At 40.1% G+C, this 18175-nt stretch overlaps 2 protein-coding genes across 6 annotated transcripts in view; one reads left to right on the top strand and one right to left on the bottom strand.

Moving 5' to 3' along the window:
- The window catches only part of PHKB (phosphorylase kinase regulatory subunit beta), a 220438-nt gene extending 213901 nt beyond the window's left edge, over positions 1 to 6537 (bottom strand). For 2 of the 5 annotated variants that reach the window (XM_065925268.1, XM_065925267.1), the window contains exons 1-2: positions 6434 to 6530; positions 4133 to 4147 (exon numbers count right to left, since the gene is read on the bottom strand). In XM_065925268.1, the coding sequence (XP_065781340.1) occupies positions 4133 to 4147; positions 6434 to 6500 (82 nt within the window). In that variant the 5' untranslated portion in view covers positions 6501 to 6530. Of the gene's footprint in view, positions 1 to 4132; positions 4246 to 6433 lie in introns of all 5 variants that reach the window. The other 3 variants (XM_065925270.1, XM_065925269.1, XM_065925271.1) reach the window with 2 other exon arrangements.
- Positions 6538 to 6645: 108 nt separating this feature from the next.
- Positions 6646 to 18175, top strand: part of ITFG1 (integrin alpha FG-GAP repeat containing 1) — a 294435-nt gene continuing 282905 nt past the window's right edge. Inside the window, exons 1-2 of the mRNA XM_065925272.1 lie at positions 6646 to 7016; positions 8708 to 8780. Of these exons, the coding sequence (XP_065781344.1) occupies positions 6809 to 7016; positions 8708 to 8780 (281 nt within the window). The 5' untranslated portion in view covers positions 6646 to 6808. The remainder of the gene's footprint in view (positions 7017 to 8707; positions 8781 to 18175) is intronic.

The following is an 18175-nucleotide window of genomic DNA, read 5'->3' as shown; positions in this document are numbered from 1 at the left end:
CAGGAGTTATGTATGGATGTGAGAGTTGGACCATAAAGAATACTGAGCATTGAAGAACTGACGCTTTTGAAATGTGGTGTGGACTCTTGAGAGTCCCTTGGAAAGGAAGGAGATCAAACCAGTCAATTCTAAAGGAAATCAACCCTGAATATGCATTGGAAGGACTGATGCTGAAGCTGTAGCTCCAACACTTTGACCACCTAATGCAAAGAGCCAACTCATTGGAAAAGACCCTGATGCTAGGAAAGATTGAAGGCAGGAGGAGAAGGGGGCAACAGAGGATAAGATGGTTGGATGGCACCATTGACTCAATGGACATGAGTTTGAACAAATTCCAGGAGATTGTTAAGGACAGGGAACCCTGGCATGCTGCAGTCCACAGGGTCACAGTTGGACATGACTGAGCAACTGAACAACAAATGACAGAGAAAGAGAATAAGCTTTAAGCTCAATAAGATTCATGCCAAGATAAGTGATATCATATGGTTTCTATATCCTAAGTCTTATAAGATTTCAGGGCAGGACATATAGCAAGAAGAGATCAGAGCTCCCAGCAGGAAACAATTTACAAGTGCTCCTCAAAATTCCATCCTAGATGAAGGGAACCCATAGCATACCCAATATAAACCAAATATCTCTTCTAATTGTATATAATGATCACGCTCCTTGCTGTCAGAAAAGTTTTTCTATGGAAACTCTCAGAAACAATTTCTTTAGACTTGCAATGATTACTGACAAAAATGAACAGACTTAGATTAAAACAAGTGGTAGATTCTGTTTTAATCTGATTCCATCCAATTGTATTTTATCATGACTAGTCTTCTTAATCAAATAACTTCCATGAGGTTATGTCAAAATAAGGGAAAGTGATAAGCAACCATGTTTGCTTTTGTGAAATCAGTCTTAAATAACAAACCAGCACACATTTTTAGGAAAGATAAAAAATAGAATTTACTGGGCAGCTACTAAATATCAAGTGTTTTTTTTTTTAATTAATTTAATTGGAAGTTAATTACTTTACAATATTGTGGTGGTTTTTGCCATACATCAAAATGAATTGGCCACGGGTGTACATGTTTCCATCCCATCTTGAACTTCCCCCACACCCTCCTCTCTCCCCACCCCAACCCTCTGGGTTGTCCCAGAACACCAGCTTTGATTGCCCTGCTTCATGCATTTAATCCTCACAATAATCCCTTCAGGTAAGTTTTATGACCCTTATTTTTACAGAGAAGGAAACCAAGTCTCAAAGAAGTAAATTAACTCAAGATCAAACATAGTAAATAGAGCCAGGATTAGATTCAGGAATAGTTGAACACAAAATGTGTATGCTTTCCTTAGGCTCTTAGAAGGTGCCATAACACATAACAGTTCAGGAACCTCAGGCCTATGGTCTCTTTAAGACAAAAACAAAACAAAACCCTGATTAAGTAGTTGACTGTTATATTAGGCTGAAAATAAGCCTGCTATATAAGTGACCAAAAAGAAGAGAATGTCAGACACACAAAATAAAAAGTTGAGTTCTGCCCAGAATATACAATAAAATTTGACCAGGTATTGATATGTCCTTCAAAATCAAATCAAATTAATCAAAGAACCTAAAAAGAAGTAAGTAATGAAAAAAACTCAGGTCACATGCTGACGAACTCCTTTAGATGCTGATAAACATATACAGCCTAATAGAGATAAACCAATGATTCGTTGTCGGGTATGAGCTTTTTAACTATCTTATAATCTAAGAATAAAACTAAAAATGCTGAGACATTTCTTACCTCATTACAAAATGCCATAACAATTACTACAAATACCTGAACTATAATGTCAATTACAGGGATTGCTCTAGCTGACCAACTCTGCTAACTTAATATAGACCTGCAGTAGTCAAATGAGAAATGGAAGCAATCTAAGTTACTGGATGCTACACTCTTTACTTAGTAATTAGTTAATTCATTTTGGTTGTGAAATTTGCCTATAAATTCATTGCCCTGTATGCTTTGTCCAGAGGTTCTTTAAAGAAAAACCTGGACATCAAGATCTCATTTTGGATTTAAGCAGTCAAAATAAAGAAAGCATACTCAAGCACAGCACATACTGACACATTAGCAGTCACAGCACAACTCAAGCACACACACACAGAAATGAAGGACACGCTAAATTCAGTAAAGACTAGAAATAAAAAGAAACATAGCAGAAACAAATCCAGCAGGAATAAAGAGGGTTGAAATGCATAAAACAATCTAGGTATATTTGAAACTAATTTTCCAAAATGAAGATACTAGCTTTCACTTTTGGTAACACTGAATAGTTTCTAGCCAAAGGTACTAAGGAAAAGCTCAGCTATAAACCCAAGGCATGCTTTAAAATGATTGTTAAATGAAATCACACCGTTAAACACTCTCCCACAATGATAACGTCCAAGGAACTACAAGAGCAAAAAACAAATCATTTCCAACATAAATGCAGTATTTCTAAATTAGTAAATAAACTATGCAAACCACTCTATTTAACAGATAAAAGTTTTAAGTATTTTTTAGAGTCAACACTAAGTTCTGGTTAGACAAACCCCAAGTGTCACTATTGAAAGTAATTTTTATGGAATCCATCTTCTAAAATGGTTTATAATGATTAAGTTTGGTATTTTTCTATTTTGTTTCTTGGCACAATCTATTTCAATTTAATAATATGGTACTAGAAAAACTTCTTGTATATGGCTTTAAACACTGAGTAAGTTGCATAGTTCTTAGGTTTTGAAATTTTCAGGACTACTGATACATAAAAGTATACCTTTAGCATTCTATTTCCCCATAACTATTGAATTACTCTGCCAGTGCTGAAAATTCGCCAGCTCTTATTAGGAAAGCCAAGATGAAAAACAGAGCCTGGTGCTTAAAAGAAAGTACAGTTCAAAGATAGATGTCCTGATGTTCTCCTAGTTCAAAGATTAAATCAGAAATCATTGGTAATGTTACATACACTATTTTGTCATTTAGAAGATGATAACTAAAGACATGGATCATTTTCCTTCCTTAAAGCATAAGCTTTGTTTTCTTCTATTTGTGATTCTTCTCTAAGATATTTTCTATTTGTTCTTCAAGAATTTTCCCCCTCATCTTGCCAAATCAGGATTTGAAATACAGCTCGAAATAAGTGGGGGGGTGGGGGGGGGTGGGAAGAGGAGGGAGGAATCACTTCTGAATGGTTATAGGGAAGCCAAAAAAATAATTTTTCACTGCTAACTGGCTCATCTCACATCTACCTGTTAATAAGTCCTGAGGCTTGAATATTCTGCTTAAGGCACACTAAAGACAAAGCTGTCTCTAGCCAATAGGCTTCACCTAGTGTTCAAGCACAGAGCAGGTTTCAAATGGCCCAAGGTGGCTCAGTCTTCATTTCAGCTCCATGGCTACTTAACAAAGTCCTTCTATTTAGGATACATTCAAAAGCCAGGGTTCCTAATGAGAATCCATATGTAGTATTTTCTGAATGCATGGACCTCTTCCAAATTTTTTTCAAAACCCAGAACATTCACCTGAAACAATTTACTAGCTTTAATCCAACTTGAAAATGTTCTCTAAGAGTCAGTGCACCAACACCCCCTCCAAGCTAAGGAAGCCATGGGATAGAAGGCCAACCATGGGATAGAAGACAAACCACAAGGCCTTGAAAGGTAATAGTTTCAGGACCTGGGACAACTGCTTCAATTCTGTGGCTTCTCTTTGCTATGAAAATGCATATAAAAATACCTACTTCAGAGGGAGTTAATGAAGAGAAAATAATTGGAACGTTGATCAAAAATTTCTAATTTATAAAATTTATTTTGTTATGCAAGAAGACAAAAATTACCAAAGAAGCATTTTATCTACAAAGGTGACAATTAAGGCTCCCAGATACTGAGGAGAGGCCCCTGATCAAACAGAGTGTTAAGGCAGGGGCTCCACTCTGCACTCTTACACCACAGACCACATTCAACACACAATGCAAACTTGAGCTCAACAATAACAGAAATGGTGCTCAGGATTGGGCCCACCAAAGAGAAAATAAAAACTAAAATGATATCATATGGTGATAGCAACCTTCAGAAACAAATATATTTAAAATTACTGAGTGACCCTTTTCGGGTCTACACACTTACCAGACCTTAAGAAAGCTGGTGGAGAAGGGACGACTGGATCAGGTGAGTTGGCCATTTCAAATTGTTGACTCTAATCATAAGCGTCGCAGGCTAAACTATAGCAATTTTCAAAACTGTTTAGTGAAGGTTAGAAGCAATCAGCATTAGATTAATTGAAAGCAGTGTGAGCAGTTATTAACATGATGCAGTGTGCAACAAAGGCAATAATTGAAGTTCATTATAATTTTATTTTCTCTCTTATGAATAGAAAATTTGATTTTCTTCGCTTTGATAAATTACATTTGCTTATATGGATAAAGCAGGAAATATATAATAGCCACTTATTAAACATTACATAAGAGCAACATCCCCTATTGAGCAGTGAAGTGATTACGCTACTATGTAACAATGGCTCAGAACTTTGCAGTGGTGTGTGTATCTGAGTCAGGTTAGTCCAAGTTTCAAACAAAACTCACTTTATATACTCCTCTAAAAGTAACAAACAGAATCTGGAGAACTCAATGATTCACTTAAGAAACTCTGCAGTCTACACAGTTAGAGAAGCCTCTGAAACCTCAACTAATTTGGAGGGATCTCCAGTGGTATCTTTAACTGCTATGATGTAAACATATAGGAACATCCAACATTTATACAATGTATTCAACTACTTTGTACATGCAAGTGGATTTAAGTGACCACATTCAACAATAGTGAAAATTTGAATTTTATTTTCTCAGTAAAGACAGAGAAGGTAGGTTTTCAAAGCTGACTGTTAAGAAGACATGCAGTTCAGAGGAAATTAAAACTGGAAGAAAATAAACCCTATATGTGTATTAGAGGAAAAGAGAAGTGCTGTAAAAATATACGTTGAAGGTAGGGCTCAGTTTCCTGTAAAAAAACTCCAGTTACTCTCTTTGATGAGATATTATCAACCCAATAAAACTTTTCATAGCCCAGACAGACTCATTGCTAGTGGTCAACTAAATAATTCAAAATGACACAAAAAATTTGAAAACTGTGAAACAAAACATATGTGACTACTGTAAGTAACTGTATTGATTCTAAAATGTACTAAGGATTAGTTTTTGAAAAATTCTCTCATACTTCAGTGGTAGTTTTGTTATAAACCTAGGTAAACATGTGCAGAACTATTTTTAAGGTTTAAAACAGAATGAAATAAGCAAGAAATATTGGATTTCTCCTGTATGATTTATTAGACATTTTCTTCAAAGGAAAAAAAAAAGCTAAGCACTCTGTTGTTTGAACAACAGACAACTAAGAACTTCATAAATGGGAAAAGCCATAATATAACGGGGTGGTATTAGCTGTAAAAATCAACAACAAACTCCTGAATATCAATGCAAATGCAGAGCTAGCTTTCCTAGAGCTGTGTTTTTTACTGTTATTACATTATCAACTTTGACCTTGGCTAACTAATTTATATAGTAACAACAATAACTAACAAATAGTAACAACAATCCTTGAAAAGGGAAGATTCTCAGTTGAAGACTTGGTCATTCCAACATCTTTCCTGTTTACAGAGGCACTTTTTAGCTCGAGATTACATCCAGCCAGCCAGGAATAAGAAGTTTCAATCCTGGCTCTCAGATGAGTTACCAGCCACAAGTGCTAACTTCAAAGTCGTGACTTTGCAATTTGAACAAGTCAGTTCAGGACATTTGAACTGTTATAACTGCCTGCGCAGCGTCTTCTGACCTAGGTGGCATCAGGTTTGGGAGCCACAACTGAGAACTGGGTGTCCTGGGGCCACTTGCCTAGGGAAGGGGCCCACTTCCTCCTGAGCCTTAACTATGCTCAGCGTGACGTCCTTCATTGCCTGAGGCCCCTTCCCCCTCAAGTTCTGCCACATAGATAATTGGCTAGAGCTCAGAACTTGTGATGTAAAAAAGAGATACAATATAAGGCAACAAGCAGCCGCCGGTTTTCTAGGACCAGACCCTAGTCTTAAGAATGAAACGCTCTTTCTTCTGGGAGGAATTCAAGCATGGACAGCACTCTGTCGAATGTGGTCGCCGTCTGATTTCTAAGGAAGAAGACTCCAGACTAAGTCGGCACCATCACCTACTTTTCGAGGGGGCGCACACGCGAAATATAGCTGGGGAAGCAAAAAGGAGTAAAGGTGGGGCAACCACCTAATGGGGGAAGACATCAAGAGGAAGTCAGGGACCACCGTCTGCTTTCTAAGGAGAAACTCGCGGGCATAGGTTCATTCTAGGACCCCTATCTGCCTCCCGCCCAAAGCACTAGAGGGGGAGCACCCCTGTGGTGCGAGGGAAGGGGTGGCGTCCCAGCCAGCCAAACCTGAGCGCTTGGTCCGGGCTCTTCGCTCCAAGACCTTCCAGCTCACTTCGGCCATGAGCCCCGCCATCGCGCTCGGGCCGCCGCTTTGGCCACCACCCCCCGGGGCCGCCTGTCAGCTCCGCCCGGCCGGCCCCGCCCCCCGCGCGACACTGTCGGGAGGCGAACCGGCCGGAAGTGAGCTGAGGGCCAGCTTCAACCTAGCTCCGCGGCCTCCCAAGCGTCAGAGGGGCAGCCCTAGGGGAGAGTAAGAGGAGAACCGGCCGCGGTCGTAGGGGTGTCGGAGCTGCGCTCTTTCTCTCTCGGCCGGCAGCACGGTGCTTTCCGGCTGCCGTTAAGCGCGGCAGTGGGCCGGCGGGCTGGGGCGGAGGGGCTGCCATGGCGGCGGCGAGCCGGCTGCCGGACTTTTGGGTCCTGCTGGCCCTGCTGCTTGGGAGGCTCGCGCTGCTGGGAGTCGGGCCGGTCCCGGCGCGGGCGCTGCACAACGTCACGGCCGAGCTCTTTGGGGCCGAGGCCTGGGGCACCCTGGCGGCCTTCGGAGACCTCAACTCTGACAAGCAGACGGACCTCTTCGTGCTGCGGGAAAGTCAGTGCTTCCCTGGCCCCTCTCTGTCCGCGTGCCCCTCCCGGTATTCCCCACGCCCCCTGCCTGGGGGGCCGGTTCTCCTGCTTTTCCCCGCCCTTCTGTGGCAGCCCTATCTTTCTTCCTTTATCTCCAATTTCCTTGACAACCCCCCCCCCCGCTTTTTTTTTTTTTTTTTTTACTATCTTTTCCAAACCCGGGTCTTGGCTTGACCACTCCACAGTTTGACCGCACTAGAAACACCCCAGTTTTTTTGTTTTGTTTTCTTGAGAAGACCGCGGCCTTCACTCAGGCACCCCGCCCCTTCATAGAATCACCTGCCTTCCAGAGCCCTTCCTGATCGCCAGGAGTCTTTCTAGCTTTCTATACGTTCCTTCCCAAGGCCCCTTCATTCCTATCTGCCTTGCTTCCTGCAGTTTCCCTTCCACTTTGATGAACTGGAAAAGGTGCAAATTGATAATTTCCTCTGGTAAAGAACTTCTCCCTACCTCCTAATTAATCTAATTCACCCTCCACTCCCTTTGTCTGGGTCCCAGCTTTCTTTGAAACTACTATTCCTTCCCAAGAACTAAACACTTCACAATTAACTCAAGTATTTTGCAGGCACCACTAATAAATAAACCCAGTGTCTCTTTGGAAGAGGATTCTCAAACTGCAGTTTTTTCTCCTTTCTGAGCTGCCTAGTCTTTTGTGTGCAGAAGACCTCCTTGCTTTGGCCACCACCCTCCTCTTCCAAATCTCTGCTTTATTTTCCAGCTTGAGGTTCTTGGGAGTTCTTTGCTTTAACCATCACTAAACTATTTTTTGGTAAATCTTGATGCTGACAGTGGGCAGTAGAGGGTCTCAGTATTCTTGAGTACCCAGAAAACAGGTTCTATTTAAGGTCAAGGCTGTGAAAGAAGGAACTGAAGCACTTATACAAAGTTTGACAGGATCTTGGCCCAGATCTCTTGGAGTTCTTTCTGGGACCCCAGAACTTCTGGTGGACCTTGGACCTTGGGTATTTCCCCTGTTTTTATATGACTCCATTTACTGCAGGAAGGGTACAGACTGCCTAACCCATAGCCACTCCATCCAAAGTGGAGAGGGACTCTCCCTTTAACTTTAAAGATGATGTGTGTTTGGCTGAACAGTTTGAAAAGTCTGTTCCAATGAGTGTTCATTGAACTCCAGACAGAAATTCATGGGGGCGTGGATCTATAGGAGCCAAAAGGGACTGGTCTTGGAGGATTCAGTTTTTATCTGCTTAAATATGAAATCACACCCTTGTTACTAGTCAAATGCCTACAGTAAGAAGTTACTGAGTCCTTGGTGTGACGCATCTATGCAGTGAACTAAACAGCCTTGTAAGAGGTTGAGTTGTTAGGTTTGGGGAGGTTATGACTTAATACAGGCATATTCTTTATATACTTCCTTTAAGTCAGTTGATCTGACTCTTAGGAGAAGGCAAGACCAACTATATTTTCCATGTTCATCCTTCTAGTTTCTCTGCTGCTTTGAATATTGAATTTGTTGTATACTATTTGGAATCACCATTCCGTTAGTGTGATAGGACCATCCTCGATAGGGCAAACAAACTGAAATAAAATAAAAGTTTTCTTGTTGAAAACAGCGCCCAGAAAACTTCTTGTAACCACTGATTGGATGTCTTAATGGGAAGCATTTTTCTAATGTTACATATTTGCCTCCTTTAGGAAATGACTTAATCGTCTTTTTGGCAGACCAGAATGCACCCTATTTTAAACCCAAAGTAAATGTATCATTGAAGTAAGTACAGATGTGTGTGTTTCTGTAAAATTGTCATTGTTGTAACAGCATGCAGTAACCAGTTGCATTGTTTTTGAAATCAGTTTTATTCTAATATGATGTCGTGATAGAAAACCACTAGTTATGAGGTATGAAGCAAGTAACTTGTTAGAAAAATTACTTAACATATGAAAATTTAAACTTAAAAAATAAATAATTTTGAGTGGATCCAGGTCTGTTCCTACATAAGCACCTTCCAGACCCTTGTGATCTGATATGTTTTCTTAAATGTCTTAGGGATTGTCCCACATCCTGAGTGTCCCGGTGGGCAGAGCCTGCTCACAGGCTCTTCAGCTCAACTTCGTGGTCTGAAAGAGGAGTTTGCTGTGGAGTCAGTGACTTCTGTTTTAATTTTTTTCTTTATTGATTGGTGGGTGGTGACTGCTAGGGGACTAACTGGTTACTTTTGAGGAAATTCCAGTCAGACTGAATTTTTTAAATGTTCAAATAATAGTCCTGTTTTGTATATATATACATATATAACTGGCTTTGCATGAAACACAGTGACTCATTCAAAGTGAGCCAACAGTTTTGAAATTACAAGAAGCAAGGATTGAATTGCTGTCTGAAAGAAGAGATGAGCCAGTGCAGGCTAAAGTGGCAGCTTCTAGAAAGTTATGGAACTTGAGCTTGACCTTAAAATAGGTAAAATTTAGGTGAGGGCTTTCAGTTTTCAGGATACAGCATTAACAAGAGATGGCAGTAAAAAAACAGCGTGTTGTGAAGAGAAGATGAAAAGATTTGCCTGACAGAAGTAGAGGGAACACTTTGGAGAGATATGGACTAGGAAGATGAGATCAAGTCAGACTAAACGTTCATAAATATCAGAATTGACCTCAATCCCATGAAAAATGGAAAATCATTACAGGCTCTTGTTTAAAGGAGAGGTGATTAAAATGGTATTTTAAGTTGTTTGATTTACTTGTAAGTCATATGCAGGATGAATTGGTATGTAGAATGATCAGATATTACTTCAGAAACTGTTCCAAAAATTTAAGAAGTTCCCATATGGCCTAATGAGTCCTGAGATTCTTTAATATTTAACTTAAATTCAAACATGGAAGATTAGAAGTTAAGGCAATTTATGGGCTGTTAAAGACTTGGGTTCCACAGAGTTTTCTTTTAATCCCAATTAATTTCTTTTTCTTTGATTAATGTAGTGTCATTTTATATACTTACAAAATTTAGAAATTTTTGTATATATTTAGTATACTTTGCAAAAAATAACTGTCCTTCACTATTTTTTCCCCTACTCCTCTGTTCCTCTCAGATACAACCACTTTTAAAACTTTGAGCTGTTTTGGGATTTATTTCCATATTTTAGGCCTTCCCTAGTGGCTCAGAAAGTAAAGAATTTGCATTGCTGCACTCCTTCCCAATCTGAACTCTCATGCCCCAGGCCTTCTGCAGAGTCACTGTTTGGAGATTTTTCCCTTTGTTATTCTTTGATCCCTATTTCTTAGATCCTGTACTGTTTTGTTCTTTGCTTCTTCACTTACTTCACTGGAGTATATCCTTCTAGCAGTTTGGAAATGGGTATGTCCTTCCATTTCCAAAACCTTTTTCTATTCAATCTTTGATTGACCTATAGTCTTCTAGCTTCATAGGTTATTAATTTAAAATCCATTTCTATTCTTTTTCCTAATCCTTCAAATATAGATTGTTTTATTTTTAATTTTAGAAGCTATTAGGGTGTCTTCTTTATCCCTTTTTTCTGAAATTTCATAGTATGTTTTGGAATAGACTGTTTTTCTTTTATTATTCTCGGCAGTAAGTGAGCCCCTTCAAGTCTTCTGTACCTGGGGGATTTTTTAAATGTTCTTATTTCTCTGATTATATTTTTCTTGTCTCTTTAAGAAATCCTTACTAGTTGGTTATTGGACTGCCTAATTCCATCCTTTATTTCTTTATTTCATTGTGTCTGTCATTTTGTGGGTTTCCCCCCACCCAGGAAATCTTAATTTTATCTTGGGTCTTTTATTGGATATTTTTATGTTAGCTGTGATTTGAAGTGAAAGGTTTATTCAGGGAGGAAACACAGTCCATAGGCAGACTGTGGGCCGTCTCGAATCCAGGAAAGGCCATCTCCTATATTTTTTAATCTCCAAGAAGTTTTCTTTGTTCTCTTATTATTCTATTTTTCCCCCCATTTATTTTTATTAGTTGGAGGCTAATTACTTTACAGCATTGTAGTGATTTTTGTCATACATTGACATGAATCAGCCATGAATTTACATGTATTCCCCATCTTGATCCCCCCTCCCACCTCCCTCTCTACCAGATCCCTCTGGGTCTTCCCAGTGCACCAGCCCCGAACACTTGTCTCATGCACCCAACCTGGGCTGGTGATCTGTTTCACCCTAGATAATATACATGTTTCGAAGCTGTTCTCTTGAAACATCCCACCCTCGCCTTCTCCCACAGAGTCCAAAAGTCTGTTCTGTACATCTGTGTCTCTTTTTCTGTTTTGCATATAGGGTTATCATTACCATCTTTCTAAATTCTATATATATGTGTTAGTATGCTGTAATGGTCTTTATCTTTCTGGCTTACTTCACTCTGTATAATGGGCTCCAGTTTCATCCATCTCACTAGAACTAAATCAAATGAATTCTTTTTAATGACTGAGTAATATTCCATGGTGTATATATACCACAGCTTCCTTATCCATTCGTCTGCTGATGGGCATCTAGGTTGCTTCCATGTCCTGGCTACTATAAACAGTGCTGCGATGAATATTGGGGTGCACGTGTCTCTATCAGATCTGGTTTCCTCAGGGTGTATCCCCAAGAGTGGGATTGCTGGGTCATATGGCAGTTCTATTTCCAGTTTTTAAGAAAGCTCCACACTGTTCTACATAGTGGCTGTACTAGTTTGCATTCCCACCAACAGTGTAAGAGGGTTCCCTTTTCTCCACACCCTCTCCAGCATTTATTGCTTGTAGACTTTTGGATAGCAGCCATCCTGACTGGCGTGTAATGGTACCTCATTGTAGTTTTTGATTTGCATTTCTCTGATAATGAGTGATATTGAGCATCTTTTCATGTGTTTGTTAGCCATCTGCATGTCTTCTTTGGAGAAATGTCTGTTTTAGTTCTTTGGCCCATTTTTTGATTGGGTCACTTATTTTTCTGGAATTGAGCTGCAGGAGTTGCTTGTATATTTTTGAGATTAGTCCTTTGTTGCTTCGTTTGCTATTATTTTCTCCCAATCTGAGGGCTGTCTTTTCACCTTGCTTATAGTTTCCTTTGTTGTGCAAAAGCTTTTAAGTTTCATTAGGTCCCATTTGTTTATTTTTGCTTTTATTTCCAATATTCTGGGAGGTGGGTCATAGAGGATCCTGCTGTGATTTATGTCGGAGAGTGTTTTGCCTATGTTCTCCTCTAGGAGTTTTATAGTTTCTGGTCTTACATTTAGAATCTTTAATCCATTTTGAGTTTATTTTTGTGTATGGTGTTAGAGAGTGTTCTAGTTTCATTCTTTTACAGGTGGTTGACCAGTTTTCCCAGCACCACTTGTTAAAGAGGTTGTCTTTTTTCCACTGTATATCCTTGCCTCCTTTGTCGAAGATAAGGTGTCCATAGGTTCGTGGATCTATCTTTGGGCTTTCTATTCTGTTCCATTGATCTATATTTCTGTCTTTGTGCCAGTACCATACTGTCTTGATGACTGTGGCTTTGTTAGTAGAGTCTGAAGTCAGGCAGGTTGATTCCTCCAGTTCCATTCTTCTTTCTCAAGATTACTTTGGCTATTTGAGGTTATTTGTATTTCCATACGAATTGAGAAATTGTTTGTTCTAGTTCTGTGAAAAATACCGTTGGTAGCTTGATAGGGATTGCATTGAATCTATAGATTGCTTTGGGGAGTATAGCCATTTTGACAATATTGATTCTTCCAATCCATGAACACAGTATATTTCTCCATCTATTTGTGTCCTCTTTGATTTCTTTCATCAGTGTTTTATAGTTTTCTGTGTATAGGTCTTTTGTTTCTTTAGGTAGATATACTCCTAAGTATTTTATTCTTTTTGTTGCAATGGTAAATGGTATTGTTTCCTTGATTTCTCTTTCTATTTTCTCATTGTTAGTGTATAGGAATGCAAGGGATTTCTGTGTGTGAATTTTATATCCTACAACTTTACTATATTCGTTGATTAGCTCTAGTAATTTTCAGGTAGAGTCTTTAGGGTTTTCTATGTAGAGGATCGTGTCATCTGCAACCAGCAAGAGTTTCACTTCTTTTCCTATCTGGATTCCTTTTATTTCTTTTTCTGCTCTGATTGCTGTGGCCAAAACTTCCTAAACTATGTTGAATGCTTTCTTTTGTTCTTCGTTTGCGTGAAATATTTTTTTCTAGCCCTTCACTTTTAGCCTGTATGTGTCCCTTGTTTTGAGGTGGGTCTCTTGTAGACAGCATATATAGGGGTCTTGTTTTTGTATCCATTCAGCCAGTCTTTGTCTTTTGGTTGGGGCATTCAACCCATTTACATTTAAGGTAATTCTTGATAGGTATGGTCCCGTTGCCATTTACTTGTTGTTTTGGGTTCACGTTTATACAACCTTTCTGTGTTTCCTGTCTAGAGAAGATCCTTTAGCATTTGTGGAAGAGCTGGTTTGGTGGTGCTGAATTCTCTCAGCTTTTGCTTGCCTGTAAAGTTTTTGAATTCTCCTTCATATCTGAATGAGATCCTTGCCTGGTACAGTAATCTAGGTTGTAGGTTATTCTCTTTCATTACTTTAAGTATGTCCTGCCATTCCCTTCTGGCCTGGAGGGTTTCTATTGATATATCAGCTGTTATCCTTATGGGTATCCTTTTGTGTGTTATTGTTGTTTCTCCCTTGCTGCTTTTAATATTTGTTCTTTGTGTTTGATCTTTGTTAAATTGATTAATATGTGCCTTGGTGTGTTTCGCCTTGGGTTTATCCTGTTTGGGACTCTCTGGGTTTCTTGGACTTGGGTGGCTATTTCCTTCCCCATTTTAGGAAAGTTTTCAGCTATTATCTCCTCGAGTATTTTCTCATGGCTTTTCTTTTTGTCTTCTTATTCTGGGACTTCTATGATTCGAATGTTGGCGTGTTTCACATTGTCCCAGAGGTCCCTGAAGTTGTCCTCATTTCTTTTGATTCTTTTTTCTTTTTTCCTCTCTGCTTCATTTATTTCCACCATTTTATCTTCTACCTCACTTATCCTATCTTCTGTCTCTGTTATTCTACTCTTGGTTCCCTCCAGAGTGTTTTTGATCTCATTTATTGCATTTTTCATTTTTAATTGACTCTTTTTTTATTTCTTCTAGGTCCTTATTAAACATTTCTTGCATCTTCTCAATCTTTGTCTCCAGGCTATTTATCTGTAATTCCATTTTGTTTTCAAGATTTTGGATCGTTTTTATTACTATTATTCTAAATTCTTTTTCAGGTAGATTCCCTATCTCCTCCTCTTTTGTTTGACTTGGTGGGCACTTTTCATGTTCCTTTACCTGTTGGGTATTTCTCTGCCTTTTCATGTTGTTTAGATTGCTGTGTCTGGAGTGGACTTTCTGTATTCTGGAGGTCTGTGGTTCCTTTTTACTGTGGAGGTTTCACCCAGTGGGTAGGGTTGGATGATTGGCTTGTCAAGGTTTCCTGGTTAGGGAAGCTTGCGTCAGTGTTCTTGTGCTTGGAACTGGATTTCTTCTCTCTGGAGTGCAGTGGAGTGTCCAGTAATGAGTTTTGAGATGGGTCTATGTGTTAGGTGTGACTTTGGGCAGTCTGTATGTTGACGCTCAGGGCTATGTTCCTGTGTTGCTGGAGAATTTGCGTGGTATGTCTTGCTCTGAAACTTATTGGTTCTTGGGTGGTGGTTGGTTTCAGTGTAGGTATGGAGGCTTTTGGATGGTCTCTTATTACTTAATGTTCCATATAGTCAGGAGTTTTCTGGTGTTTTCAGGTTTTGGGCTTAAGTCTCCTGCCTCTTGATTTCAGTTTTATTTTTCTAGTGGTCTCAAGACTTTTCCAACTATACAGCACTGACAATAAAACTTCTAGGTTAATGGTGAAAAGATTCTCCCCTGTGAGGGACACCCAGAGAGGTTCACAGAGTTACATGAAAAAGAGGAGAGGGAGAAGGGAGATAGAGGTGAGCAGGAGGAGAAAAAGGGCAACTCAAGAGGAGAGAGACAGATCTACATAGTACTCTGTTCCCTAAGTGTTCTCCATAGCTCAGACACCCACAAAGATTCACAGAATTGGATTGGGAAGAGAAGGGGAAAGGAGGAAATAGGGGTGTTCTGAGGTAGAAAAAGGAGAGTCAAAAGTCGGAGAGAGTAATCAACACACTCAAAAAAAAAATGGGAACTGAATATTGGATCCTTAAACGTCCAAAATTTATATGACATACTGAAAAACAAAGATTAAAAATCTAGAGTCGAGGTTAGACTCTTGAAAATACAATATTAAAAACAAAAACACAAAAAATTTTAGAAATATATATGAAGTTTGGTTTAAAAATAAGGCTTCTCTTTTTTTTTTTTTTGCAAGGTTATAGTGAAATGAAAATGAAAATTAAGGCATAGTAGAGGAGTAATAGAAGACTTTAAAAGAAAATAAGAGGGAAAAAAAAAGAAAAAAATTTTTTTTCCTAATTAATAAAATCATAAAACTATATGAAAATGAAAGTTAAGGAGTAATGGAGTAATAGGGAATTTTAAAAGAAAATTAAAGAGAAAGAATTAAAAAGAAGAGAAAAAAATTTTTAAAAAAAAGGTAAAAATATATCTAGGAATTTCTCTGGAGCTGTTGCGGTCAGTGTGGGTTCGGTTCAGTTTCAGACAGCTCCTTATTCCAGCTTACATCTATAGGCCCCTTCTGGTGTAGTCGGTGTTACCTATAGGAATTTTAATCTGTTGCACCGGTCCCTTCTGAAGCGGTTCCCTTTGTTTAGTTGGCTTCTGTTTGCCGGTCTCTTCAGTGTCTAATTTCCGCCCTGTCACAGGCGGGCGGAGGTGGTCTCTTGTTTAGGTTCGCTTGTTCAGTTGTGTTGCAGGGAGGGAGGGGCGCTGCAGACAGATATCGCTGTGTGTGTGGGGGGAGCACTCACAGTGTTCCGGCCACACTGAGTTTGCCCTCTCAGGGGTGTGTGCTTTCCCCGTCTACACTGCTCAGGCTCCCGGCTGCTCTATATGGAGTGGGACCTGCGTTGCGTGCGGTTCCCATTTTCCGGTACTACACAAAAGCATGGACTCAGTTGCGCCTGCGTTTTGTGCCTTCCCTGCCCAAGCAGCTCAGGCAGCAGGAGCTTGACGGGCGCACTCTCCTGGGTGCGGTGCGCCTTCTCCCCTCCGCAGTCCCAGCCTCAGTTTCCGCGCGCGTCTTGTGTTTAGCCGCGACCCTCCCGGTGGATGTCGACCATCCAGACTTTCAGGAAGTCTTTGGTTAGAAACTGGAAGCCTGTTTGCAGTGTGGTAGGGGATGCTGTCACTGGGGCCGAGTTTGCCCCTTTTCCCTCCCCACTGCCTCCTGCCTCCAGCGGGGATGGGGCGGTCCGCAGCCGGCTAGCTCTTTTCTGGACTTGGCTCAGTCCCTTTGTTCTGCAAACGGTTAATTTTCTCTCTCTCTCTTGCTGTCCCCCAGTTTAAGTTGCTATCTCACTTTAGTTCCCTCCAATTGCCCTCGGCATTCAGGCCCGGTCCTTACTCTAAGCAACGCCGCCGCCGGCTCCTCTCCGTTCCACCCCCACTTTCTGGTGGCGGATGCGGGCGTCTGGGGTACTTTTCTGCTGGGAGTTGCTTTTAGGCACGTAATCTGTGGGTTTTATTTATTTTTCCTCCCAGTTAGGTTGCCCTCCGAGATTTGAAAACTTCCCCCAGAACCACCAGTGCAAGGGTTTCCTGGTGTTTGGAAACTTCCTTTTTTAGGACTCCCTTCCCGGGACAGGTCTCTGTCCCTAGCTCTTTTGTCTCTCTTTTTATCTTTTATATTTTGTCATACCTCCTTTCGAAGACAATGGGCTGCTTTTCTGGGCGCCTGATGTCCTCAGCTAGCGATCAGAAGTTGTTTTGTGAAGTTTGCTCAGCGTTCAATTGTTCTTTCGATGAATTTGTAGGGGAGAAGGTGGTCTCCCTGTCCTATTCCTCTGCCATCTTGGCTCCTCCCCCCTATTATTCTTTTGTCTTAGCATGCTGTTCTTCTTTTTTTTAATGGGTATATTTTCTTCTCTTATGTCCTTAAGTATAGTTTTGAAGCTTTGTTTTGTTCACTATTATTTGTTTTTTTCAGATTCTTTATTGCTGTTTGGTTCTTTTTAATATTCAGTTTTATTTAAAAGGCAGGTAGCTCTTTATTAAACTTTGTTAAGAATAAAGTACTAAAGAACTCATTGGAAACTCTGCATGGTGGGACTTGTCTCTTGCCCTGTGAATATGTTCCTGGCTGACTGGCATCCTAGGGATTTGGCAGAGCTGGGATCAAAGGCCCATGTATTCCTTTTGTTGACTTTCCGTTAACTCCCTGTTTTCAGCCTTAGACCAATATCTTACCATCTCCTGAAACTTAAATCTCTGACATCTGAAACTTCCCAGAAATAAACTAGTTGATGCCTTGCTGAGCAAGAGGGAAAAGGAACCATCAAAGACCTTCAGTTAAATCTCTTTTCAGCCTTGTGCCTTATTTTTGTCATATGGTATTTCTGATGACTCCACATTCTAAGCTTTTCAAATGTTCTTCAAGGCAAAAAGCTGCTTGAGCCTTTTCTCTAAGCACTTCAAGCTGAAGTGTATGTAAGCTATATAGTTGACCATTGAATGATATGGGTCCACTTATATACATATTTTTTTCCCACTGAGTACATACTGCAGTACTACGCTGTCCACAGTTGGTTTAATCTGTGAATGCAGAACCGAGGATGTGGAGGACCAATTGTAAAGTTACATGTGGATTTTCAACTGCAGCTGGTCAGTGTCCTTAACCCCATGTGTTCAAGGGTCAGCTCTTGTTTCCTTGCCCCCTGTTAAGTCAATTAGCATCTCTCCATCTGCTGTGTCCTTTCATGATCTCTTTGTCTTTGAGGGTTATGCTTTAAAAAAATAAAATTCATTCCATGTCATTTTAGTAGGTTCTTTTAAAAAGGCGATCAATGCATATCACAATCTGTTATTTTTTAAAGTTCAGATTCCTATTTTTAGAGCCATAAAGCAGCAAGACAATTTTAGGAATAAAATTGGTTAGGATAAGTTCCCATCTAGTCCTTTGTAATGTATTCCTGTCTATTTCAGGGTACTTTTTGACCGCAAATCATGGATTTATTTGAACAAGTATTACTGCCAAGTATGTGCAGCATATGCATGACTGCACGTGCATACATACACAGGTGCACAACAGGGT

Source organism: Muntiacus reevesi, chromosome 2, assembly GCF_963930625.1.
Source record: "Muntiacus reevesi chromosome 2, mMunRee1.1, whole genome shotgun sequence".
Taxonomy (NCBI): Eukaryota; Metazoa; Chordata; class Mammalia; order Artiodactyla; family Cervidae; genus Muntiacus; species Muntiacus reevesi.
Note: the sequence above shows the minus strand (reverse complement) of the source record. Positions and strands in the feature narration are given on the sequence as shown.